The sequence below is a fragment of the Chionomys nivalis genome, chromosome 6 (assembly GCF_950005125.1).
Source record: "Chionomys nivalis chromosome 6, mChiNiv1.1, whole genome shotgun sequence".
In the NCBI taxonomy this organism is placed as follows: domain Eukaryota; kingdom Metazoa; phylum Chordata; class Mammalia; order Rodentia; family Cricetidae; genus Chionomys; species Chionomys nivalis.
In genome coordinates, this window is record NC_080091.1 from 86,444,635 (window position 1) to 86,470,371 (window position 25,737).

General features: G+C 37.0%; 1 protein-coding gene across 1 annotated transcript; it reads right to left on the reverse strand.

Annotated features, from left to right (window-relative positions):
* On the reverse strand, nucleotides 1-25,219 carry Jchain (joining chain of multimeric IgA and IgM). Its single transcript, XM_057772500.1, has 5 exons — nucleotides 25,103-25,219; nucleotides 8,576-8,762; nucleotides 5,115-5,235; nucleotides 2,095-2,175; nucleotides 1-911 (listed from the first exon to the last, which is right to left on the reverse strand). The coding sequence occupies exons 2-5, from the start codon at nucleotides 8,640-8,642 to the stop codon at nucleotides 698-700; spliced, it is 483 nt and encodes a 160-aa protein (XP_057628483.1). The 5' UTR covers nucleotides 8,643-8,762; nucleotides 25,103-25,219; the 3' UTR covers nucleotides 1-697.
* Nucleotides 25,220-25,737: the final 518 nt, after the last annotated feature.

Consider the following 25,737-nt stretch of genomic DNA (forward strand, 5'->3'; position numbering starts at 1 on the left):
ATATGCTTATTAATCTATTTAATTGTTCAAACTGTGCTAGAGAATACATATTTAGGAGTACAAATTTCATTAGATTCAGCTGCAATACAGAGGATTCCTCTAAGAATTTCAGACAATAATCAGATTGTCAAAAAAATTATCAAAAAAATTTAGTGCCAAGTCTATTGTTATATCAAAATTTTTCATTTGTGCATCAAATTTTATCACTTTCAGCAAACTGGTTTTGCAAATATTAGTAAACAGTTTAAAATTTGCCCTTTCACCTTCTAGTGAAGACATGCAACTGCCCTCTGTTTATGTGTGTGTCTTCTCTACACAGTGAGACATTAAAAGAAAGAAAACTTAGAATGTGCAGAAGCTCCAGCTCTCCACAGCAAAGTAAGAAAGAAAAATAATTCAACTTAATCATGTCTATTAATTTTTATTCTTGGAATTTTACTTTCTCCCCTTGTTTATGTTTTTGAAAACTAGAAAATGAACTCTTGAAAATACCTCCTCAGGCAGGTATGAGAATTTAATACACAGAATTGAGAAAAATTACAAAATAATGATGCAGTGTTGATATATAACTATTTAAAGGGAATGTTAGTTTTTCAAAAGGAAAAAAATCCTGGTTTCAAATTCATTAGCAGTGAGTATTCCTTCTCTAAATGGAGAGCCCCTAAAGATAGAGTTGCATAGCGAGCAATGACTCAAACTAGTCAGAGTAGCAAGAATCAGGGGTCAAGGCTGATGTCACCATTTTGGTCTCACCACGATACAAAAGTGGGACCATATTTACGTAACACTTGTTTCTGTCATACATGTAGCAGGTCTCTGGAACAGCACTGTCTTCATTGCAGATAGTGCTCTGGCTGGCAGTAACGACCTGATTGTCCAGCTCCACTTCCACAGGATCGCATTTCTTACAGCTGAAAAAAAGTATGTATTAGAAATCCTCCAGTAACTGTCATCTCAATACACAAGTCACTATAAATGTTTATCTAATGTCTGCTAGTTCTTTCAGCTCTAACCTACAATAAACAGTGAGTCTTTCCAGACCTAACCATCTGCACAACAAAGAATACTTGATAAAATTCTGTAATCGTTCATGTACAAAAAGTACTTTAAAATAAGCGATATAATAAATGATATGATGATACGATCATCTTACCTATAGTATCCAGCAGCTTCCAACGTGTTAGCTATACCTAGCTATATGCTTCTTTCAGTGAACTCAGTTCTAGTGACAAGAGGAACATATGTAGATACTCATATACATACACATGTATTTAGGGGAACCATGTCTCACTATATACTCATAGCTGATTATGGTCAGGAACCGCCAGTATTCCTATTCCTGCACCATCCTCTTGAGGGAATTTTTGGCTTGATTTTCAAGACAGGGTTTCTCTATGTAGTCCTGGATGTCCTGTAACTCACTCTGTAGACCAGGCTGCCCTTGAACTCAAAGATCTGCCTGTCTCTGCCTCCCCAGTGCTAGGATTAAAGGCGTGTGCCACCATACCCAGTGAGGGACTTTTTTTCTATCATCTGCATATATATATATATATATATATATATATATATATATATATATATATATACACATGCTAAAACCTAAAACTAGTTATTTAAATGTGGAGACAAAATTGTCCCTTCTATATAAATGACAATAATTTCTTCTTTGAAATAAAGTTATCATTACTATTCTTCTATGACCAAGTTTTTATGAAGTTTTGGTACTTAAATTAACATAGGATCATTTTATTCAAAAGATCAGACATTTGTCAATGTTTATATCCTGCTGTAGGAATTCCTACCACCAGTAGTCTTTAAGTTACCCGCCCACTTGGGCGAGGCCCATTATACTATTTATGCCTCTTTTCCTCGCTGTGGGATTCAGTTGCTGTTCTCTGTTCCAGCAGAGGATTGTGATTTATGAGTCTACCCCTAAATATATTACCCTTTATTATTCTCAATTCTGAGTTAGTGTGGGATTTCTTTTAAGCATCCTTCTTCAATATTCCAATGTATTTTCAGAAATATCATTATTAATAAGGTTAATTAAGAGTAATTAACTTCAAAATACATAAGTATGAAGGAAAATCTTACAGGTCTGACAAATGATACACAAATTTCGTTCTCAGTGGAGAGGTGGGATCCGAGATATTCTCCCTGCTGTTCAGAGGAACACTAAAAAAGAGAAAAAACAATAAAACAGTAAATATGAATACTGTTGCTTCTGGTACTGAAGTCCTGAAGGACCAGTATTTACTATCTAACGAGGACAGTGCTCCCCATGACTTCATCAATTGTAACTGTTACTCAGGCTTCATAATCACTTGTTATCTGTATCAGTTTCTTCTCTATAGTCTAGTTCTTTTCCTAGGCTATATACGGCTACATGTATGGCCTATAGAAGGTGTTCATTGTTTGCAGAATGAACATAAAAAAGCTATAAAATTATAAATCATTTTTATTCATTTATTCTATGTGTACAGGTGTTTTGTTTGCACATATGTCTGTGTGCACCATGTTCATGTAATACCTCTAGGAGCCTGTTATATTTTATGATTTGTTGCGGGAGAGAGTTTTTAGTCTGGTTTTTGTTTGAGGATGGGTTTTACTGTGTTTTCATTTCTTTCTTTAGTTTTGGAGGGGTTGTTTGGTGTAGTTTTTATTGTTTGGGTACTGAGATGGTGCTTCATATAGCTCAGGTTTGCTTCAAACTCACTTTGTAGCAAAGGATGGCATTGAACTTCTAATTCTTTTGTCTCTGTCTCCCAAATGCTGAGACTACTCAGTGTGTCACCACTCCCAGTTCAGCATAGACTACTTTATATAATTTATATTGCATTCCCAGTACTAACCCTTGAAATTGGATATTCCCTAAATAAAGATTTTTTTGAATGAATAAATTTATCTATGATTTGATTTGATAAGGGCGCTTATGATATTAGAAAGGTTTTTTTAACACTTGTTTATATACTATACATATGTGTTGATGGCCGTGTGCTCATGCCACAACACATGTGTGGAAGTAACTTATAGGAGTTAGTGCTTTCCTTCCACCATGCAGGGTCCTGAAGATCAAATCCAAGTTCTCAGCCCTGGTAGCAAACATCTTTATGCAGTGAGTCATCTCATTAACTCAAGAAAAGGTTTTAAATGAAAGGCAATAAACATTTATAAGGGTTTACTGTGAGCTAAACACTGTTCTTGCATAAATTTATGTTATATAGTCTAATCCCTAAATACAAATATAACTATACATGGTTTTTTTTTTCACAGCTTAGAAATAAGGTTCAAATTAGGTACATAACTTCCATAAATGCACACCATTACACTAAGCAATAGACTTGGTAATGGTGACGTAATGACACAGCAATATCCTTTCTGGGCAGGGGCAGGGAGGAAGCGTCAATACACATCAAGCAAAATGTTATGAAGTAAATAAATTATTTAATTTCAGTAAACTATACAAGTAAAAGATGAATTAGAAAACCATGGATGCCTACCTAAACAATTGTCCCCTTGGGATTCAAACATAAGTGGTTCTTCAATATGGTTTATGTGCAGTGTCATGGACAGTCCTTTAATTGTATATCTATATATCTATCTATATCTATATCTATATCGGATTTCTCCAATGATTTCTGTGGGCAAGATCTGAGCAAAAATTTCTGCCCTCAACTTCTATAAAATTTCTTCAGCTTGTTAACAAAATTCTACTTCATTTAAATTGTGACTCAATATCATTAAAGGCTCTACACATCAAAAGCAGGTTTAAGACACTACATTTAAACAAGGCAATCCCTAGCTGTTTCTGAAAATTTCCCATGGGAATCAAGGGTTAAATTAAAACACACAGACTGAGGAAGGGTTAACCAAGTTGAAAGGGGTGACAGAAATTAACTCTTGAACAGAGGACCCAGTAGATTTAAAAACAGAATATAAAAAATGTAAAAACAGGTAGAAAACACTGTAAACATGAGGAAATAAAGACATACCACAGAATTTCTGAGTGGGGATTTTTGTTTGTTTGTTTGTTTCTAACACAAGGGAAATGGAGTGAACAATCTTGATGATTATGCTACGCTCTGTAGGCAGTTAAGGCACAATTGTAACAATACTGGAGAAAGCACCAAATGCATTTTATCAGGGCAGTGACACAATGTTAATTCACATAGTGAAGTAAATAATAGTAGTGTTTAAATATGTGACAGAAACTATACGATCTTTAAGAATAACAGATATTCTCAAATTTTAAACAACAATCTATCAGGCTCATCTTTTCTTCTATTTAAAGAAGAGAAATTTTTGATTTGGAGTAGACAAATAATTTGATTATTTTTGAGAGTACACAGTTACGAACTGATGCAGTCAGACTTTTGAAACAATTTTTTTAAATATACTTTCCCCATTGATAGCTAAGATTGATTGCTATGTTCTTTTCCTACAAGAGGTATTTGATTGGACAAAACTATTAAGGTGGGAGTATTTAGCAAGTAAAATTTGTCACTGATTGGATCAAATAGAAATCTTATTTCTCAGGTATTATCAGTATTCTTGCTATTGATTAAGAGCTACCAAGTATAAAGTCTGGGCTAAACGTGAAATGAAATGAATTCTGAGTCCAATTTATGAGTGAAAAGTCAATTCACCAGATTTAATTTGTCTGTCTTTATGAAGACAATGTAAAATACTCAAAAATCAATAGTTATGAAACAACAGTTATGGAAATTAGTGTTTCCCATTATCTGAAGTTGCAGTTCAAGCTGACTTAAGAGTAACTGAAAGTTCTGATTCAAACTGAAATCACTGCATATAACTGGCACGTTGATGACTAACTAGAAGCCTTTGGTTTCCTTTGCTTCTGCCCTCAACTTCTGTAAAAATTTCCTCAAGCTTGTTAACAAAATTCAGCTTCAGTTAAGACATAATTTGATCTCATCAAAGGTGCCACACAAGATAAAAGACAATTCATTTAAACAAGGCAACCCCCTTTCAGGTTCCCTCCCTGGTACAGAAAGCTGTTTCAGAAAAACATGATTGCCTTTTAAAAGAAAAGAAAGTTTAATAACACAGTACCTGACTATAAGAGAAAGAAAAGAAACATGAATGTCACCTACACAATTCGGATATTTCTCTCCACAATGTCCTCATTAGGATCCTCGCTGGACTGGATGATCCTGGAAGTAACTCGGGCACACATGCATTTGTTGTCAGCAAGAAGGACCTTTTCCTTGTCACCTTGGGTTTGAAAGGTAAAATATATCATGAAAAAGTAAAATAAAAGTTTATATTGTCCTGAGTGTTGTGGTATAGGCCCACAATCCCAGTGCTTAAAAATTCAGGAAGAAAGATGGGAAATTCAAAGTCTACCTGGGTTACCTAGTGAATTTCAAGACAGTCTGCATTACATAAAGAGATATTGTCTCTCAAAAAATGTTCATGTGTTTTAAGATGAATTAATTTGCTTTTCTTGCCTGAATATTCCCAGGCAGGACAGAAACTCACTTTGCAGCTGTGGCTGGTTTTGAAATCTCCATCCCCTGTTTCCACCTCCTGAGTGGTGAGGTTACAGGTGTTCAACCACATCTGGATCAAAAACTAATTTTTATTGTTCATCAGTCCTGCTCTTTCTATTTGTTTTCTTTTCTAATCTAAAAGAGCAAAGGAAATCTAAATATAATCTAAAAGGAATTTTCTTTTTCTTCATTGTAAAAATTAATGAGAAGCTAGGCTGAAAAAATCTGATTTCTATTTATTGCTTCTAATTTTTAATGGTGTCACCTAGTAAAAATCAGTGATAAACACAAAGATGAAACATAAAAAGAAGTCTACACTATTTCTCAACTAAAGCAAATACTTGAAAGTAAACAATATGAAGCATCTATAAATCCAACTGGAAACACTGGCTCATCCCAGGACTCTCATTTCTTCTTGTAAAAAATTTTTCCCTTAAATTGTACTAAACAAGCATCTATCTTCTCAAGTCTATGTTATTTCGTAAGATTTAATATTCTTCACCAAAAAATTCCTAAACTATCTATATTGTTTTTCATAATAGTTACAGTACAGAGATTCAACCAAAAAGGGTAACAAGAGATACATTAATATTTCTTAGAACTCTTTTAAAGAAGAGCATGAATATCAATGTAAAACACTGTCTGCAAGGTTTTGCTGCAAAAGCAATTTAGAAAATATTGCTAGGTATGAGTTCAATTAATATACAATATCATAATCAAAAAATTAAGAAACATAGGTATGTATTAAAGCTTTAACTTTGAGAGTGAATATTTGTTCTCAGATCTGTGGTTCAAAGAGATCTGGTAAATGCTGCAAAGAAAAAATTCTAATTAGCTGCTGTTGAATCAATAACAGATCATTTAAGAGTCAATAATAGTATTATTTTAATAGTTCTAGTTAAATAATAATGACTCTCAATATTCTTTTTCTTATAACTTCAGGTAAGCAATATTTAAAATCCCCCCCCCACTGAGTTTCAGCTAAAAAAAAAACTCATGAAGGGGCTGAGGAGATGGCTCAGTGGTTGAGAGCACTGACTGCTCTTCCAGAGGACGCGGGTTCAATTTCCTACACACATTGCAGCTCACAATTGTTTGCAATTCCTGTTTCAGGGGATCTAACAACCTCATACAGACATACATGCAGGCAAAACACCAATGCACATGGAATAAAAATAAATTGTAAAAACTCATGAGAATTTAGTACAGTCAAACTGTAAGGGTTAAAGGATCAGGACAGATATCATTTTACTTGGAGGCCTAAAGCTCCTAAAGCAGAGAGAACTTAATTGAGATTCAATCTTAACGATAATAACTGTTTCAAACATGTTCAGATCATTGTTATTGCATTTGTAATTATTTGAAAAACAATGCATTAGTATGCTACTATTCATAAATTCTTAATAAACCACCAAAAACAAGTAAGCATGGTGCTGGAGAAGAAATGTCAGGGGGCAATTTCAGATAATGATACAGCACTTATTAATTCTCCAAAAGGGCAAAATAATTCAAATGGTGTTCTCTTCCTTATGTCTGTGTCCATTACTCTTAAATTCTTCTCTTAATGAAATATACATGAGCATGTAATGCCTGATGAAAGATATACATTAATAAGAGTCAAGAAAATTACTTCATTAGTAAGTATTAAATAGAAAATAGCCACACTCTATAAGGCATATTTATTTCCTTTCCAGAAACATAAGAGACCATCTTTGCTATTCATATTTTTTAAATCAGGAAGCTTAATGCACTTACCAGAAAATGTGTAAAATCTTTTTATTTATCAAGACCTAGACTATAACATTTTCTCCCTAACATTAAGTATTTTTCCTAACAAATTATTTTATTTAAAAGCATCTGAGACACGATAGATGTGCACTAAAGTATTTGCTAAGTTTTATTGAGTTCAGACAGACAGAATTACATAACACTGTGCTGTGGCTATGACTTCAATGAGCTCACTAAAAGGTGGCTTCACTGTGCAGACAAAAGATACCAGTTAGAAAGGGGAGTTAAAAAGGTCAAATTGCCCAATCCTACCTATCAGTTGCTACTATTGGCTCAGGTCAGTTATTTCACCTCGGTGACAAGTGTTTCAACTTGTTGGAAATAATAGAAGTAGACAGAAAAGGGTATTGTGAGAATTAAGTGGAATACTATAGGTAATGCTGTTAGCATAATACCAAAATACCGAAATAGACAGTTCAATAAGGTGTAACTGGCCGGGTATAATGGCACAAACCTGCAATCCCAGCACTGGGGAGCAGAGGCAGAGGAATTTGAACTTTGAGATCATCCTGGTCTACATAGTGAGATCTTATCTCAAAAAAAAACAGAAGATAGAGAACGGCTATTTTCTATATAGCTACATCTATTTTATGCAGACATGCTTACAGATATATAAACATGTTGAAAACACAAGTGTTTATATATATACATGTTTTGTTGGTAGTATTTTATATTTTAAAATTATTTTTGAAATGTATTATGTTATTAAAAATATAAAGTGATTATGGTTAACTAGATTTCTGTATTGAAATAAGGATATACTTCTCTATTAGAATATGTCCCTTTATTCAGTTTTCTGGAAGACAAAAAACCAAAGTATCAGAAGTTCATACATCATGAATAACACTAAACATTTTTAAATGGTTATGGTGTAAGGAGGTTGTTGAAAATGATTCCATTTCTCTGAGGAGATAAAATCAAAATACATTTCTATATCATAATTACCACAGTTATTATTTCACTTTTCTAGAATGGTAATCACAGAGACTCAAGGAGAGAAATATTGATTTTTTTAAGTTAAACGTGGAAATTTACATGTGTCTACCTATATGTACCCTAAAATATTTATTTTCTCATGGTATAGGCTGAAGTAGCCAAACAGAAGGGGAGAAAAAAGAACAAAGAATACAACGAGCATTGTCTGTGTATGTATCACCGCCCAGTAAGATCAGAAGGAAACTGTCCAACTAACCAGTCAAAGCATAAACTTAAATCTTTAGACCTAAGACCCAGTCTACTCTGTATTTTCCCTTTTACCTGGCTTTATTACCTACCAGTTACAAGGGCGGCCTTGACAAAAATGGCCAGGACTCCCCAGAGCAGCAAGTGGGTCATCTTCATCTTGTCTTCACTTTTGAAACACTGAAGCCAGAAAGTCAGGGCCAAGGTGTGTGTCTATAAGGAGCGTGCAAATGATGCTGCTTCTGCTTTCTTAAAATAACACTCCAGGCATCAGGCAAGCTGCAAACAATCACAATTGTGGTTCAGGTTTGAGCTGTATTCTACCCTGGAAAGAAGCATGTGGTTCAGATTTAGGTATTTGCTTCTAATCTAAAGCTTTGCTGCAAAGCCAGAGTTTGATGAATCATTTGTGTTTTGTATTTATGCTACAGCAATGTCTAAACCCCAAGCCTAATAAGAAGTGGAGTCAGAACTCTATTGAGAATGTTTAATTATGAGTTCTCAACTTTATCATCTGCATATACTTACTAGCCTTCAAATCAAATATTTGGCATTTTTCATGACTGTAACAAGAAGTGCAGGGAAAGAGAAGAAAAAGAATGAAGGAACCAAAGTAACAAAGGCCTTCCAGGTTTCTAATTGTATATTGTTTCAGTTTCTCTGCAAGTCTTGAATTAACCAAATTATCATACTTAAACATCCATGCGTTTACTCGTACCACTTTCAGTTTACTTTATAAGTTCAGATACAGAAGTAGAATTTGAAACTGATAGGTCCTGAATAAATGTTCATTTTACTCTGCTAGGACTGAAAAGACTTTCTGCTCCCCCAGTAATTCCTTCTTGATCCCTGCACTACGACATTACCATGTTGTCTCAAAAAAAACTGAATCACTGGAATATTTGTCTCAAATTTTTTCACTTAATTATTGTCAAATTTAAATACAAAAAAAAAAAAAAAACCTGAGTTTCTACTCCTACCTCCAACATCCTAGAATTTCTTGTCTTGAGAACAGGATGGCTACATTTGTATTCAATATCAACAAATGTGTATTTTTATAATCCTCTAAAAGTATCCTAAAACTTTGAGTGGTAATAAACAATACTTCAGGTTCATAAGCAGGCAGCCTAAATGACGGAAGTGACAGAGGAATGAAACTCTAGCACATAATGTCATCCTTCAGAGAATCTGCAGTGAGGGGCTGGGGGGACGGTTTAACAGGTAAGAGCACTGGCTGCTCTTCCAGAGGACCTGGGTTCAATTCCCAGCACCCACAAGGCAGCTTTCAACTGTCTATAACTCCAGTTCCAGAGGGTCCAGCACCATCTTGTGGTCTCCACAGGTAACAGATATGTATGTAATACACAGACATACATACAGGCAAAATCCTGTACACACAAAATAAATTTTAAATTTTAAAAAGAATCTTTAGTAAAAGTCTAGCAAAAGCAAAGTATCAGGCACTTTTACAAATAATGCCACTGTACTATCAGTGTGTATTCTCACCAGGCAGTGATGATGCGCACATCTTTAATCCCAGCACTCTAGAGGCAGAGGCAAGCAGATCTCTGTGAGTTCAAGGTCAGCCTGGTCTACTGAGTGAGTTCAAGAACAGCCAGAGATACACAGAGAAACCCTGTCTTGAAAAGAAAAAAAAAAGTTTATGTTCATTTTAATACTACTCTGAATGGGACTTAAAAATTACTGAGGTGTAAGAAAATTTGGTTCTCCTGGTTCTGAGTGTGGTGGTGCATGCCTGTAAACAAGAGTTCAGGCCTATGCAGCAAAACTCTGACTCCAGAAAAAAGGAAAAGGCGAGAAGAGAGGGACATGGGGAGGGAGGGCACGACTGCAACCACAGCAACAATTTTATCTATCAGAAAGCAAACAGATCTAAATGGATATTTGGGGTAGTTATGGAAATCAAAACAAATATCAACTATTTTAAGTTTATTACCCCAACTCTAATTTCTAGACGACTGACTCATTCTATAACACAGAGAGAATGTGAGCGACAATGACTGAATGGTGAATGGAGCTGACCAATCAGTCACCTTCTTCACTTGAGAAGAAGAAGCAAAAAGAGACAGAGCAAATCTAAGGTCAGTCTGAGCTACATGAGACCCTGACTCCCTCTTACCCCCAAAAGTTAAGTGAGTATTTTAAGTCACTGTTTCCTTGAAAATATACTCGTTTCAACTGCCTCCCTCAAACAACTTGGAGACATCCCTGGGAACGCAATGTTTTCTCAAAATCTTCTTTTGTATAAAAGCAAAGAATATATTTGTGATTACTAACATAAAGAAAAGCTCTGGGCTTGGTGTTTCTGCCTCTAAATCTTACCCTTTTTTATCAGCTTTTTTTTTTCCTGGAGCCTGTCCTGGAACTCACTCTAAAGACCAGGCTGGCCTTGAACTCACAGAGATCTCTGCCTCCCAAGTGCTGGGATTAAAGGCGTGCGCCACCACCGCCCGGCTGTGCTGTACTTTTGTCAGAGGAAAAGAATAGCCTAAGCTGGCAATATAGGGTCTGAAACCAGTGTTTGCCTGTGCATTCTAGGTATCATCCCTAAAATCACTTGAAATATTAGTTAAAATAGGATTTCCTGTTTACACTGAGACAATTTCTGGAGATATGGCCCAAGAATATGTGTTTTCAAAGGGCACCCCATTTGACTCTGGCATACTTTAAAGTTTGAAAACTGGTGGATAAGAAGCCTATGGGCAGAGTGGGCACTAGCATTAAGTATTTATGAAGGAGCGCGAGTTAAAAAAGATTAAAATTTTAAAGCAAATAGTATCACACTGAAAACAAGTTAGCTGAGATGCTATTTGGTTTGGGAGGAGGGGTTATCATATCTTCCTATGTTATCCTAGCTGGCCTGGGACTCACTATGGAGCCAGGTTGGCCTCAAACTCTGAGTAATCCTCCTATCAAAGCTTCCTGGTGCTAGAGTTATAGGCCTATGCTGTCACAGTTGGCTTCTCATGCTTAATACTTTAAAGTGGGGATTTAGATGTGAGATTTGGCCATGGCCCTAAGTATCAGACAAATATCACAATCTTTTTTGATCATTCTTTTGCAGATGATTTCTCTCAATTTCACAATATATGAAAACATGACACATGTGCCATAAGATTTAAATTATTAAGAAACAAGTTCAGCCGGGCGGTGGTGGCGCACGCCTTTAATCCCAGCACTCGGGAGGCAGAGGCAGGCGGATCTCTGTGAGTTCGAGACCAGCCTGGTCTACAAGAGCTAGTTCCAGGACAGGCTCCAAAACCACAGAGAAACCCTGTCTCAAAAAACCAAAAAAAAAAAAAAAAAGAAAAAAAAGAAAAGAAACAAGTTCAATGGGGTGATGCAGGAGAATTTTCCATGATATACCCCAAAGTCTTATCTACAACCAACAACAACCCATTAATAAGTACATTTGTGTGTAGCAATTCATCTCAAGTTATGTTATATATACATATGACCACAAAGACTGAAACTTTGTGTTTTCTTCTTGTTGTTGTTTCAGACAGGGTCTCACAATGCACCCCAGACTGAACTAATACTTAACTATATGGTTCCGTCTGAGCTTGAACTCCAGCCTTAGTCTCAGAAGTGCTGGGATAACAGGCATGAGCCACCAAGGCCAGTTTCAGACGAAAATGTCCCTTTTCATCCACAAAGGAACAGTGAGTTCTCAGCAATATATCCAATCCCTCCTTTAACCTCTATCTTCAGTACCACTGCCCTGTGAAAGTCTCTTCATATGAAGGGATCTTTGATGGCACCCTGGCATTCTGCCACTTAAACACTTTAAGAAGTGATATTTTAATAGCCTTCCTGACTGTAAGTCTAAGTCGGAACAGAAATCTCTTGATTTTCTTTTTAATGGATTATGTTCTACATTTAATGTAATGCTGCATATTTCCCATTTGTCCTGGAACTACAAGTGGAAAAAAACAAGTTTTAATAATAAGTAAAATTTCCCAATCAGTCACAACAAACAGTAAAAGCAAGCACACATTAAATCTTGAACTAAATGTCAGTCTGTAAATTTCAAGTAACCTAATAATCTTTTAGATTTTAAAAGTTCTGGTGTTAGAGAAATGGCTCAATAGTTAAGAGTACTGGCTGTTCTTGAAGAGGACCTAAATTTAGTTCCCAGCATCCACATGGCAGCTAACAACCACCTGCAACTTTAGTTCCAGGGAATTCGACCCGTTTCCTGGCTTCCTTGGGTACCTAGCACACATGGTACATAAACATTCAAGCAGACAAATACCTAGATACATAAAAAAAAAAAACCTTTTAAAAACTAACTTCTTAAGTATTTCCAAAATGCTACAAAAGGTACAATATAATGTGAACCCTAAATATGTTTGATAGTATCTTTGGTTATTTTCATAAAGGATACATGAAGTAAAAGAGAATAATAACCCTTCAAATTCTCTTATTACCGTCTTTCACTTTCTTAGCATTCTTAGAAACAGACTCTAAAACAGGCTAATTTTAAAAAGGAAAAATTAACAATTTTAAAAGAAGACTAACAGGCATACTTGAGACAGTGTGTAACACATGCAGTCAGTTACAGAGGAACTTCATAGCTGAGTTTATAACCAAGAACCCCTAACACAAGAAGAGCACAACTAACTGGCACTCTCATGAGGACAATACATGAGGAGAAAACTGACGTGGGAGATTTCTCTCCCCTCAAACACAGCTCATTGTGTGGCTATGACAGTGAGCCATCAGAAACATAGCATCTACCATGTCTCCACATAAACTCTTTCTCTAGCTTTTATAACATTGACACAGAAGACAAAGCAGAAATAATTGTTGGATCAACTCAGAGAAGTAAACTAAGGGAAGATTCTATTAGCACTGGAGGGAAAATCTTCAAAGTAGAGAGAGGTGCAGAAAGTAAGACAAAGCATTCATAAGTGAAAACTCTGATGTTCCTATAAAACACATGTGACAAGTATTCATTATCAGTACAACATTAAACAAACTAAAACTTCCCAAATGTCCCTGGTATCATGCACCTGGTTACTAGTGGAGGATAAAGGAGATTTCAGCTGGTCATGGTATCTCATTCCTGCAATCTTAGCACTCATGTGGCTAACATAGAACTGCCATGAGTTCAAGGCCAGCCTAGGGCTACAAAGTGAGATGCTGCCTGAAAAGGGGAGGTGGTTTATCCTATTTCAAAACTGAGTTAAAACCTTTGTTCTTACTGACAATCTAACTTCCTGACTAAGATCCTTGCTGTGTTTTTATCAATATTCTATGAGGACTGTCTTCCCAGATATTATATTGATGGGTAAGATAGACAAGAAAAAGAAAGTTAAATAAATACTCACACATTGTGATAAATGCACCAAAAGAAATCTGCACAGGAATAAAATGAGAGCGTGTAGGGCAGAGTTGGAGTCTTATGTAGATCATCAGACACTGTACTTTGGAAAGGCTCTGAGGAATCACATGTAGACAAAAGCATGAACTAATAAGATGAAGTTTATGCTCGCATCACAAATAATCACACAGAATGATTTAAAACATCATCATTGATTATTTCCAGAATTATGTTACATCCCTAGATAGGCTACACTAATGAGTCCACTCCAGGTTTGCACTGTAGACTAAAGTGTCCATCAACCTAAGCTGGGGATTTTTGTCATGATGGATATTGAACTGGAGGGCTACGCACTGGACAGCAGTCAATCACCAAGCTACATTCCTTTCCCCCAGACTCTCATCTCAACACACTGAGAGATAATCCACTTTCAAGCTTATTCAAATTGTTGGCAGAATTCATGCCTTGCCATTGTTAAGACCTACTCCCCATTTCCTTGCTGGCTAAAAGTTCTTCTGAGCTTCAAGAAGTGAGTGCCTGCCCTGACTTGTAGTCCCTTATCAGCAAAATCAGCAAATGAGGTCAGAAGAGGGGATCAGATCCCCTGAAACTGGAGTTATGGATGGCTGTGGGTCACCACGTGGATGCTTGGAATAGAGCCTGGGTCCCCTGAAGAACAACATATGCCCTTAACCATTAAGTTATCTCTCCTGCACAAGGCATGGACAGTTGGAAATTTATTCTGCGTACTACAGAAACAAAAAGCACTGCTACAAGAAAAAAAAACAGCAAGTAAATGGCGTTTGATGGGGGAAGGCATGGCATGCATAGGTTAAGGAACAAAGAAGAAAAGCCCCTAGATGCAGCAGAGGAGGAAAATGTAAACAACACTGTATGCTTCATTATAAGAATAATTGTTGTGGGATATTTGATCGCTCTTTGAAACTCCAAGACTGTGTTAATAAAGTTAACTTTGAATCAGGAAAAAAAATAATAAAAGACAATACTTTTCCTGCTGCCAAAAAAATATATTTTGCCTTAAGAAAAATATAACCTGGCCGGGCGGTGGTGGCGCACGCCTTTAATCCCAGCACTCGGGAGGCAGAGGCAGGCGGATCTCTGTGAGTTCGAGACCAGCCTGGTCTACAAGAGCTAGTTCCAGGATAGGCTCCAAAACCACAGAGAAACTCTGTCTCGAAAAACCAAAAAAAAAAAAAGAAAGAAAAATATAACCTGCCAGAAAAGGAACTTCCCACCATTAAGGTTGGGGCAAGGTTTTGTTTTTCTTTCCAGCAGAATAAAAGCATCCAGCTATGGAATCTAAAGACCACTGGATAAATGAAACATTTGAAGAAAAAGAACAAATCATCAGAGAAAATGTCCCAAGAAAAAGAGAAAATTGGCCTAATGTTATAACATACTTTCAACAGGTCAGAATTTCACAGATTTTCCCAAATGTTTGTTTTTGTTGCTTTGTACATAAAAGGCAAATGGTCTTTTTGTGGTTCCCAACTCAATTAAAAATCAAAGCTGACTTTGGAGTTGGAACATGGTTCTCTCCTTCTCTACCAAGCACATTTGTTAAGGAAAAATCCGAAATCTGTCTCATGTCAGAAGAGCCACCTGGCATAGGACAGAAGAAAGCCAAAATTAAGGGACTATTCTATTGTAACTAATATCATAATCTTTTGGTTTTATTTTGACTCTTTAAGACTTTCCTAAAGGTATAAATATTATCTCAAAATCTTTAAAATTATACGCACACACACAAACAAACACACATATACACACACATACTTTCTGTCAGGATATTAGTAGTCATACAGAGTACTAACTAATTTTAGAAATAAACTTCATCTAGCTTCCTGTACATATTTTCAGGTTTGAGTTTGAAGCAGATAACTAGAAATTAAGTTTGTGTACTCCGAATGTACTTAATAGATTGTGGTCCTCTCCTTTTTAGGAGATCTACTGTATATGACATTTAAAACGTTTAAGTTTTCTACAGTGAACCATGAGCATTCCTAGCAGTGACTTTTGAGGCCTCCAAGATGATGGGGTTCTGCAATGATGATTCTACCTGGATTGTGGTGACAAACACCAAAGATCAGCTTCGGGCTAGAAACTGCTCAGGACAACTTCAAAGCTGTTAGCTAACATGGTCCAACCTCATAGACTACTCTAGGCCAAGACTTCAGAGAAGCCCTGCACTTTTCCATCACACAGAGACTGGACAACAAATGATACAGCTAGCTCTCCTAGGATTTGACCATTATCCCAATTTTTTCAGGGTACCCCCAATGATACTATTACCCCCAGTCAGAAGGAACTAATTTTAAGAACATGATGCCCACATTCCAAGAGGTAGGGTAGGTTTTTGTCATTCAGTGTGTTATGTATGTTTGTCATTGTTTAAGGGGTTAGTTGCAAGTTGTTACTGATCACGGTCAAGGAGGAAATTAAGCAAAGGAGGTTAGATTCAGGGATCTCTTTCTGTAAATAAGAAAGGGGGAAATATGAATAATAAGATAAAAGGGTGGATATTGAATCTACTTTTAGACTAAAAAGCAATTACTAGTCTCAAATATTTTACATTCATATGAACTTTTGTATACTGATACAAAATTAAGGTTATTTTTGCTGTAGGGTATTATATCTATGCAACTCATTTAAAATTGTAATGTAAAGTTCAAGTCCTTGGACACTACTATTACAAACTATTTAGGATAATTAAGATAACAATCAAACTTGTAGTAATGGTTTAGATGTAGACAGAAATAAACTTTATGTAGCCTCATGTATTTTAGATAGTCTTCAAAGATCTACAGAATACTGCATTTAAGATGTTTTAATAATATAAGGCTTTTCATGACAGTGAGACATATCTGCTTCTGGCAACTCTAATATACATCAAAAAGGATGATGTGCACTGAAGAACCTCCATATGGAGTTTGTTTCAAATGTGGGCCAAGTTAGCCATTGGACAAGAAACTGCCCTTGCCTCAACTTCTGACAGTGTTCTGTCCAAATTGGACAAGCAAAACACAAATGAGTATGACTGTTGAACTTTGCCAAGATAAGATAAGCTAGTCCTTCAAAGTTCCTGCTACACAGAAAAGTCTATAAAATAGTCTAGGTCTGTAGGCCAAAAATGGATGCCCCAACATTGCAGAGAAACCTTGGGTGACTGTCCAGGCAGCCATACGTTTTTGTCATTTCTATAGTTTTAAGAGTTGCTTCTCTGTATTTTCTGTTTACTCAAGTAATATTTCGTCCTTCTCAGGTCTCTGATGGTGGTTAAAGATTAGATAGTTATACCATTTTCTTTTATACCAAATTCATAAAAGAAACTTACAAAAGAGATGTAAAGTGTATAAGGCTGGAAGACATAAAAGCTTAAGTTGTTTATCCAAGAAAACTTTTTAAGGTCTAAAAAGATATTTTTAGATTGTTAATACAAGTTATGTTAGGAAGTGGTTCAGGTATAAAACTCTGAACTCATCAAGATAGGATAGATATTAGAGTATTTTCTCCAAATTTGCCAATTACTACTGGACATTATGAATGTAATTTTTAACTGATAATTTTTTTTGTCTGTTTCTGTTTTTTATTTTTTGAGACAGGGTTTCTCTGTAGCTTTGGAGCCTATCCTGGAACTAGCTCTTGTAGACCAGGTTGGCCACAAATGCACAGAGGTCTGCCTGCCTCTGCCTCCTGCGTGCTGGGATTAATGGCATGTGCCACCACTGCCTGCCTCTGATAACTGTTCTTCTTGCTAATACTTCTACTATGTTAGAGTTAAAACCTTTTTATTTAGACAATATCTGATCATTTTTCTTATTGTATAAGTTTTACTGTGTTAGAGTTAAAATGGGGAAACGTTATGATATATTTGATTGCAATATGAAACTCCAAGACTGTTAATAAATTTAACCTTGGATTGGGGGGTGAGGCAGTGACTAATTGACAATAATTAGACATAGGGAGTACAGAAGACTTGGGAAGATAGACACACAGGAAGGAGCAGGGAGAGACTTAGAGATTCATAGGCTTTTTTGATTTGGAATGTGTAGTCAGAGGCTGCTCATTTGTTCCTGGCCACCCAGACCCGAAACAATCACACAGAAACTATGTTATTTGCAATACTGTTTGGCCAATAGCTTAAGTGCATTTCTAGCTAGATCTTACATCTTAAATTAACCCATTTCTATTCATCTGTGTATTGCCACGTGGTTGTGGCCTACTGGTAAGGTCCTGTCCAATGTCCAGCATCTATCTCCTGTGACAGCTACATGGCTTCTCTTTGACTTTGCCTACTCTCTCCTCCTATATCTGCTTGGAATTCCCACCTTACTCTATTCTGTGCTGTAATAGGCCCAAAGCAGCTTCTTTATTAACCAATGGTATTCACAGCATACAGAGGGGAATCCCATATCACCTGACCTTTTCTGTTTAAATAAAAAGGAAGGTTTTAACTTTAACATAGCAAGATTATGTAAGACTTTAAGGCAATCCTGAAGCCATTTTTGACAATTCTGAATCCTCTCAGCCTCTGTGCAAAAGTGCTTCCCCTCCTCCCCTGGGAACCAAGGACCTAACAGCTACACTCGCACATACTCAGTTCCTGAACAATTACCCATATACGTATGTTTTGATTCAGTCCCCTGGGAAACGGGGTCAAAATAACCTCTTACCTCATCTGATCTGGCAACAGCTCTCCAGTCAATTATTGGTAATAGCCCTTTCAAATAAGCTAATCAGAATAGTCAAAGAACAACCCCCCTTGTTTCTATGGCCCCTTTAAAAGTAGACTGTACCAGCTATTCGAGGTCCCTCGGCTTCCCGAATGCTGGGGGACCCTGTCATGACAGAATTAATAAAATCCTCATTTTTGCATCGGCTGTGGTGTGTGAGATGCATCTCTGGGGGCGACTCCTCCTCGGTGTTTGGAAGCTAGAGCCCAACAATTACATACAACAAAACAGTTATCAATCAAGAATTATAGTTACAATATTTATTTTTACTTTATCTTTTATCATAACTAAGAAAAACTATATCTATTCTTCAACTCCATCAAAGACTCCAGAAAAATATATTACCTAAGTTAAAAGGAAGTACATTGTAAGCAACTTCCAAAACTCTAGAATTGACAGAGACATCTTGCTGTCTAAACAGTCACGCAAAGTTCTTCTGTATCATTTGGGTACCCATCTTCAGCCTACAGGCCCATAGTTTCTGGCAGACTTTTCCATAAAACAGGAAATTTCAAAGACAGTTCAGAGTATAAGAATGGTATGGAAAAGCCGGGCGGTGGTGGCGCACGCCTTTAATCCCAGCACTCGGGAGGCAGAGGCAAGAGGATCTCTGTGAGTTCGAGGCCAGCCTGGCCTACAAGAGCTAGTTCTAGGACAGGAACCAAAAAGCTACAGAGAAACCCTGTCTCGAAAAATCAAAAAAAGAAAAAAAAAAAGAATGGTATGGAAAAAAGCTCTCTTACCAGGTCTCTGGCAAAAAAAAAAAAAAAAAAAAAAAAAAAAAAAAGTCAGCTGGTTGCTTCTCAGCTTCTCTGACCTAGCAGGTTTTAACTCCAATATCTAATTCCTGAGTCTTTGTTGGTAAATAGAACAATTTAGATTAAAACAAGTAACTCTACCAATCATTTTACTTATTATTATATACATATATATATATATAAAATGTGTGCATGAGTGAGGCCTTCTTGCCACAGTGCATATGTGGAGGTCAGAGGACAACATCTGGGAGTCAGTTCTGTCCTTCCACTGTGGGTTCTGGCATCAACTCAGAGGTCAGGCTTGGGTCATAAGCTCTTCTACACACTAAGCCAGATCACTAGTCCAAGAGAGACATTTTTTTTCCTATTTTAAACTGTGCAGATTTTTCTAGGCATAGTGACACATGCCCAGAGTTCCAGCACTCTGGCAGATGGAAGCAGGATGATCCAGAGTTTGAGGTCATTTTTTAGCTACATAGTAACTTAGGTCACATGGCATCATACCTCAAAATGAAAAGAAAAAAAAAAAACAGGAAGAAAAATATGATCTATTTTAAATTTTTGTTTGTTGCATCTTTGTTGAGACAGTGTCTCATGTAGCTCAGGCTGGCCTCATGCATGGTATGGAGATGAGGCTTGCTCTGAATTCCTGGTTTTCTTACCTCCAGCTCTGATGTCCTGGGATCACAGATATAGGCCACACACTCAGTTCTAATTTGGATTTTAGAATCACCATTACCACCTTAAAAATAAAAGTGGAATCTGAACCTAACTTCCAGCTTAGTTGACCTTTCAAAGTACCAAAATCCTAGACACTCATTTTTCCACATCCGTATGGAGAAATCGCATAAAAAGTGGTATTTTTATCCCTAAGTACTTCAGCTTTTGCACGCAGAAACTGCAATGCTGGTGTTTAGTCAATCACCATATTTGTCAAATTTGTATATAGATATCAGAAAGCAAAATCTTACATCTAAAAAGAACTCAAAACAAGAGGTATAAATTTTATTATGAAATGCTTCTAAAAATTAAAAATTAAGGCAACAAAAACTGAACCAGTTTTCTCCAAAAGCTTTCCCCACAGACCCTTAGGGCAGGTTTGTGGTTAAATGTTTATGAGGAGACTCGCACCTGGGCCGTTTTTAAATAAACCTGCACCTGCAGTGGCTTTTCACAGAACTGCCATCAGGATCTGCCTGTCAGTTGGCTGGCATCATCCTGCACTTACCCTCACCCACCGGTCCTGATCTACAAGTGGCCTACTTCCAAACTTCATCTGAGAAAGAAAGTGTAGAGTTCATGGCCATGTATCTGGAGACACATAAGAAAGTGGGTCCCAAGAGAATCCCTCAAACAACAATGCATGGCTTTAGGCCATCAACCCCAGCAGTCCGGTCTAGCTGTGCTTTAAGGAAACAAACATATGATCTATTTGAGGAGGAGGCTGCTGCTAGGCAAATATGGCTTATTTCCTTTCCTATAATATACAATTTTTTTATTTCTTGTTTTAGAACCTTCTTTTACCCTGTCATTTCCTTACCAGAAATTTAACTGTTTCCCACACAATCCTTCTCAAAAATTCTAAATTATTTTAATTTAATTCTAGCAAATCACTACTTAATTCAAGCCAGCCTTTACTCTTAAAATAAACTGCAATACACTCCACTGTGTCCCCACAGTACCTTTTATAAAGGTTAACACATTTCTTTACCTTCTTAAGTAGTTTTCTTCACATGTATACAATTTCTCCCATATACTAAATGGATGCTCCCTTGAAGCAGAGTGGGGTTCATAAAAAGTAGTATCAAATGGCACATATTAAAAGAATATGGCTGGGTGGTGGTGGCGCACATCTTTAAACCCAGCACTTGTGAGGCAGAGGTAGGCAGATCTCTGAGTTCGAGGCCAGCCTAATCTACACAGTTCCAGGATGGCCAGGAATACACAGAGAAACCCTGTCTTGAAAAAAAAAAAAGGAATATATAGAGAAACCAAACAGGAACCATAGGGCTAGGGATATGGCTCAGTGAGTTCTACCACTACCAACACACACCACACACACATACACATGAACACATACATCACACACATGCAGACATATTCACACACATACACCATACACAAATATACACACATATACCATACACACACATACACAGATGCACATACTCCATACACACACATATACCACACACACATACACAAATGCAAATATACCACACACATGCATACATATGCACATGCATGCATGCATACACACACATACCACACACATACACAGATGTCATATATACATATACATAAGGAAACAAACATGTCATATATTTGGGGAGGAGGCTGCTGCTATAGGCACCATACACATACGTACACCACACACACATACTCACATAAACACAGACATGCACACATACACCATATATCCATATACCACACACATATACATACATACACCATGCACACATACTCACATACACACACATGCACACATACACCACACACACATACACACACACATTTACCTATATACCACACACACATACACACATGAGCCCACATAAGCACACACATACACATAGAGCAGGGGTTTTTTTGTTTTGTTTTGTTTTTGGTTTTTCGAGACAGGGTTTCTCTGTAGCTTTGGTGCCTGTCCCGGAACTAGTTCTTGTAGACCAGGCTGGCCTCGAACTCACAGAGATCCACCTGCCTCTGCCTCCCAAGTGCTGGGATTAAAGGCCTGCGCCACCACCGCCCGGCAGCAGGTTTTTTTGATGAAAGAGCCAGACTCAATTCTGGAGACTGAAGCAGGAGGACTATCAAGAGTCTGAAGATTGTCCGGCTACACATTAAACCCCAAACCAGTTCAACTACAGTGTGAGCAGTGGTTCTCAACCTGTGGGCTGCAACCCCTACAAGAGGTTGCATATCAGATATTTACATTACAATTCATAACGTTAGCATAATATTTTATGATTGGAGTTCACCACAACATAAGGACTGTATTAGTGGATCTCACCATTAGGAAGGGTGAGAACCAGTGTACCAGAGAAAGGAGAAAAGAGGATAGGAAAGCAAATACATGTTTTCCATGTTCTAATTCTTTTGTCAGGTGTTTTGCATTTGTGTCAATACCATACTAAATACATTTTTCTTAAGAACAAGAAGAAAGAATAATATATATGAGGAATAACAAATTGATGCAGGCCCGTGGTTGACTCAGTCAGTAAAAGCATTTGCCCCGTAAGCATGAGGACCTGAATTTGATGTACAGAACCCAAACTTCAGGGGTGCTGGCCAGTGCTTCTCATCTCAATGCTGAGAACATGGGACCGGTTTCATTTGTATGGCTGTGGCATGCATGTTATCAAAGCTAATGATAATTAATAAGTACAAAGACCTAGAATGTGGCTGAGATGTAACAGCACTACTCTTTTAGCATTTATTTTTACTATTAACATTACTGAAGAGCAGTTTTATTTTCTACAGATCAACATCAATGCTAAATATGTTGTGTCCTTAAGAGCGTGTGAACACGCTGTACCACACAGCAGAGAGGCATTTAACTTGCCGCTGGAGTTAGGGTTGCTCATCAATTGGCTTGCAGATGTCCTGAATTGTCCCACCGGATCCAAGATAACCAACCACAGAATTCTTATTGCTGAGAAGCCACAGGAGAGCAAGGGAGAAATGCTAGAATCCTGAATCACTGACTTTGAGATTAAAGGAAGGAGCCATGGCAAGATAATATGGCAGCAATATCTAGAGCTAAGAAAGGCATGGAAACAGTTCTCTCCCCAAGAGACTCCACTAAGAACACAGCCCTTCCAACACCTTGACTTTGATCCAAAGAGACCACATCTGACCTCTAACCTACTGAAAGAAACAATAATTAATGTTTGGTCTTGACCTTTGGGGGTCCAGATGGTCTGCAGTTCCTTCCTCAAGCACAAACCGTGACTGAAATATGGCCACATGACTTTGGAAATTTATTTAAAAAAAAAAAAAAGATGGTCTGTTTGCTGCAGGCTTTAAAGCCTAGGTGGAATGTCTTCTGAGGCAACTCAACACCACAAGGGCAGGGAAGTACCAAGCAGAAACTCAGATAACGGAATCAAAGAGACTGTTCAAGCTCTGCTTGCAATGTTATCTCTAATAGCTAGCTATACAATATACAAACAGCATTGGGGAAAATGGAAGTTATTTGTTTCTGAAATGAACCCAGAGTCCTGTGTTTCTGTCTACAATTGTGTTCCTTTCCAGGTCCTTGTGTTATCCACAACCCTTCTAGCTGTAGTACTGAGGCACTAAGTTTGTGGTTATTATAGCACCAATAAGAGATCAACACTTCCATCTTTGAGGTCCATAACTTCCTTGTATAATTGGAGTAACCACATATTTTCATTTAAAATTTCTCTTTAAGGCAAACTAAAACAGGGCTGCTAGCAGAAAGACTGAAGCTACTTTCTCGGTCTTTAAAGTAAATGGTTTTTGGTCATTCTTTCAATTGTTAAATATACATTGGCATTTACTCCAAATGGCTGGGCGACACAGAAATGAAGTATGGCCTGCGATCAGAGGCAAATACAGCCTCGCAGATAATTAGGATATTTTCATGATGGTGAAGCTGCACAGCTTTATAAGGTGTAGGGAAGCCCGGATTATAAAAGGCCTCCTGGAAGAAGTAATATTCAGGCTAAGATTGAAAAGTAAGTAGCAATCAGGCATAAGTGGGATGATGAATACAGTCTAGGTAAAGACTGTAATGTCACTGACAAACTGGGAGCTCAAAGAAACCATGCCCATTCAAGGAGATAAACTACAGTATGTCAATAGGGGTTCAAAGACTCTATGCTTCACTTTTTTAAATATAAATATCCTTGAATATCTAAGACAGTTCATAGAAGACTACAAGATTCTATATGGGTGTAAATTTGGAGTTTATATAGATGATTGTAAAATATATTTGGTTACCTAGTTCAAGTCATTATCAACACGAAGTACATTTGCAGAAACAGTATCAGAATATTATAAGGGACTTCCTGATACCTGAAAATAAACACTTAGGTAATGCACTCATTGTTATTTTAAATGTGTGCTTGGATACTAAGTACACGAGTTAGCAGTCATAGTACTAAATGCTTTAATATAACAATTAGGAGAGATAAAAGTATTGAAAGAAAATCAGCAAACAGACTATTTTTTTATTTTTAAAAATAAATTGTTTTTTTCTTTATTCTGTGTGAGTGTGTAAGAGGAAAACCTCCAGGAGGTTTCCGTTCTCCCCTTCCACCATGTGAACACCGAGACTTGAACCCAGGGTGACAACAGGTATCTGCCTGCCTCAAGAGCCTCAAATAGACAACCTGACAGGGTGGGGACACAGCACACACCCTGGGTTTCACCTGTACTGCAAACATATCAAGGCCCAAAACAAAAACAAGAAAACAGCAACACAATGATGCTCACATTTATTCATGTTTGTCTTTATATTGGACATAGCAGATATGTCTGTGAGTATTGTCAGTCTCTAATCCTGAGGGTTCCAGTTTTCCTAGTACAAACTACCCTGGGAGCTTTTCACGAATGATAAAATGTAGACTAGGAAATAATGCAATAAATCAGAAAGTCACGGGAAAATAAGAGGCAGATAAAGGAAGGTCATGTATTTTAGGCTAAGGACTAAGGGATTTAAGGGGGCTGTTTGTTGTAAAGCACTATGGGAAGAGGGGTGTGGAGATAGAGCACAAGGTGATGAGTGCTTGCCTGGCATGGACACAATCCTGAGTTCAGCTCCCATGAGACGCAGAATGGTGGCCCAAACCTGTAGCTTTTCCTATTTATCTTCTTTATCTTCAGCTGTCTCAAGAGTGTGAGGCCATCTTAGGCTACATATGACCCTAGATCCAAAAAAAAAAAAAAAAAAAAAAAAAAAAAAAAAATCAGTTATTCATGTAACCAAACACTTTATAAGCTTATAAACTTTCAGTGCTTATCACACATTGCCAGGGAAGTTTCACATATCTCACTTCCAACTCACTTCTAGGTCTTTTGTGACTTAAAATAGATACGGACCTTATTTGCAAAAGGTTTCTATCAATATTAGTCTCAAAATAAGTGGTTTCTAACGAAAACCAGTGGAAACTATACTTCATCTCTTCCATTTTCTTTCTTACACCTAAAAATAATCTTTCTTTCTTTTTGTACCAAAAATAGTGAACTGTGTGGTACTGATTTGTCTCAATAAGTTAGCAGCTCTTAACTCCACCATATACACCCTACTATTCTCATATCAAATTATCAATATTACTATTACTACCTCCTTGAAAGTGAAAAAGGAACAAGCTACTTTGGACAATTTCAATCATCTGAAACTAGCCAATAGTTCTGGGATATAAATA

What these genes read in the sequence shown, in the direction of transcription:
- Jchain (XM_057772500.1), bottom strand. Translation starts at nt 8,642, where the DNA reads ATGAAGATGACCCACTTGCTGCTCTGGGGAGTCCTGGCCATTTTTGTC. An exon ending in CAAGGCCGCCCTTGTAACTG is followed by an intron (nt 5,236 to 8,575) that starts GTAGGTAATAAA and finishes TTCAAACCCAAG; the next exon opens with GTGACAAGGAAAAGGTCCTT. An exon ending in GTGTATCATTTGTCAGACCT is followed by an intron (nt 912 to 2,094) that starts GTAAGATTTTCC and finishes ACTTTTTTTCAG; the next exon opens with CTGTAAGAAATGCGATCCTG.